This window comes from Mastomys coucha, unplaced genomic scaffold (genome assembly GCF_008632895.1).
Source record: "Mastomys coucha isolate ucsf_1 unplaced genomic scaffold, UCSF_Mcou_1 pScaffold20, whole genome shotgun sequence".
Classification (NCBI taxonomy): Eukaryota; Metazoa; Chordata; class Mammalia; order Rodentia; family Muridae; genus Mastomys; species Mastomys coucha.
Genome location: NW_022196903.1, coordinates 106,110,774 through 106,112,669, shown reverse-complemented (window position 1 = coordinate 106,112,669; position 1,896 = coordinate 106,110,774). Strand labels below are relative to the sequence as shown.

At 50.2% G+C, this 1,896-nt stretch overlaps 1 protein-coding gene across 3 annotated transcripts in view; it reads left to right on the top strand.

Annotated features, from left to right (window-relative positions):
• The first annotated feature begins 650 nt into the window (after positions 1-650).
• Positions 651-1,896, top strand: part of Srgap3 (SLIT-ROBO Rho GTPase activating protein 3) — a 229,393-nt gene continuing 228,147 nt past the window's right edge. For all 3 annotated transcript variants that reach the window (XM_031382846.1, XM_031382845.1, XM_031382844.1), the window contains exon 1: positions 651-1,579. In XM_031382846.1, coding sequence (XP_031238706.1) covers positions 1,513-1,579 — 67 coding nt within the window. In that variant the 5' untranslated portion in view covers positions 651-1,512. The remainder of the gene's footprint in view (positions 1,580-1,896) is intronic.

Here is a 1,896-nt window from a genome sequence, read left to right as displayed (position 1 = left end):
CTTTGGGCCAGAGCTAGCAGGGACTGAGCGAGCAGGACCGACCAGAGCGAGCAAGCCGGGTTGACCAGAGGGAGCAGAGGTCCTAAAGTCAATTCCCAACAACCAGATGAAGCCTCAGTGTGTACTCATATACATAAAATAAACAAATAAATCTTGAAGAAAAAAAAAATCTCCAACGAGAGCTTATTTTACTGGGAAAGAAACTGAAGCAAGGGAGATGGAATGGTGCTGTCCCACCTTCTCTCAGCCTGAAGGCAGCCCTGCCCGCCAGATCTCTCTGCAAAGCTGAAACCTCTGGCACTGTCCCGGTTATCAAGTAATTCTTTCAAAAATAGTACCCTCCCCTGCCTGCATCAGGCCCTCTGCTAGAGTCTCACGCAGAGTGACAACTCGTCATATAGTTGCTGGTTTAAGGGCTTGAAATCATTTTCACAACGCCAAGAAAAGAATCTTCCTGTGTTTGTTAGAAAATCTTCAGCCCTACTACTACTAGCTGGAGTTTGCAGGAGCCTTCCAGGCCTTCCCAACCTGATTTTCCCCCTCCTGCCGCCTTCCTTTTTGTGAGCGTTTCTTCCCCTTTTTTGCTTGCAGCTAGTTCAGCTCTCCTGTAGGCTACAATGTGTCAGTTGTTATAAAATCCGGGAGGCGGAGTCTAGTGACGAGGGCAGTGGGGGAGAGCTCAGCCAGCCCTGCAGGGTGAGCAGTCCAGCCCTGGGTCCAGCGGAGCTAAAACGCTACAGCCGGGAAAACTTCCATCTCCCTCTCCTGGTTTTGATCCTCACCGCACAGCAGACCCCAGGCGCCGATCGACCTGAGGGAGGATGAGAGATGACCGGTCCTTTGGCAACCTGACCATTTCCTCAGCAGAGCCTTCCAAAGCGAACCGGAGACTGGCCACACGACCCAGGAGGCGCCGCGCCTCTTGTGGATGTGTGTGTATGAGTGAGCAAGCGGTTGTGTGTGTGTGAGTGAGGGTGTGGGTGCGTGTGTGTGTGTGTGTGTGTGTGTGTATGTGTGTGTGTGTGTGCGCGCGTGTGTGTATGCGCGCGCTTGTGGTGTGGATGGGTGTGTGCACAGCACAATTGCGTGGAAGCGTGTCTGGGTGAGTGTGTGTGTGCACTCGTGAATGTGTTTGTGTGTATGTGTGTGCGTGCGTTGTGTATGTGTGCTCTTGACTGCTATTATTATTATTATCATTATTATTATTATTATTATTTTGGAAGAAAAATCCTGGAAATCTGGGGCAGGTTATGGTACCCCCAGGGTGATTTCTTCTTTTGCAAGAGGAGCTGACCAGAGCAAGCCACTAGAGCCATTTCCCTGCCAGCAGAGAGCATTTTTCTCCCAGAAGAAGGATTTCAACCCCGGGCTCTGCAGCCAAGTAAAAGAGATTAGCCCCGAAACCTGTGAAATCGACCATTGCTGTGTGATTACCCAGGCTTGGGAGAGGACTTGGAAAGAAAAGGAGAAATAAATCAAACAGCCTGTCAGTTCTTTTTGCCACGTCGGAAGATGTCATCTCAAACTAAGTTCAAGAAAGACAAAGAGATCATTGCTGAATATGAAGCCCAAATAAAAGGTGAGCGGTGGGGCTGAGGGACTGTGCCTTCTCTCTGTCCCCTTGTCTCTCCCTCTGCTGTCTCTTCCTTTGCTTCCCAGCCTTCTTGAGAAGTTGCTATGCAGCAATAATCTTATTGTAAGGAGGAACGGGTGCTGGCTACACAAGTCCAGACTGGCTCCCACTGCAGATAGCGCCTGGGCTGGGAGCGTGAATTACAGAAAGGGCAGAAATCTCTGCATTGCAGGTGTGTGAGGAAGGGACTTTAGGAGTGTCGCCAGTACTCCATCATCGTGGCAGTGATATGTCACTCTAAGGCCATTTTGATAATCAAGGCC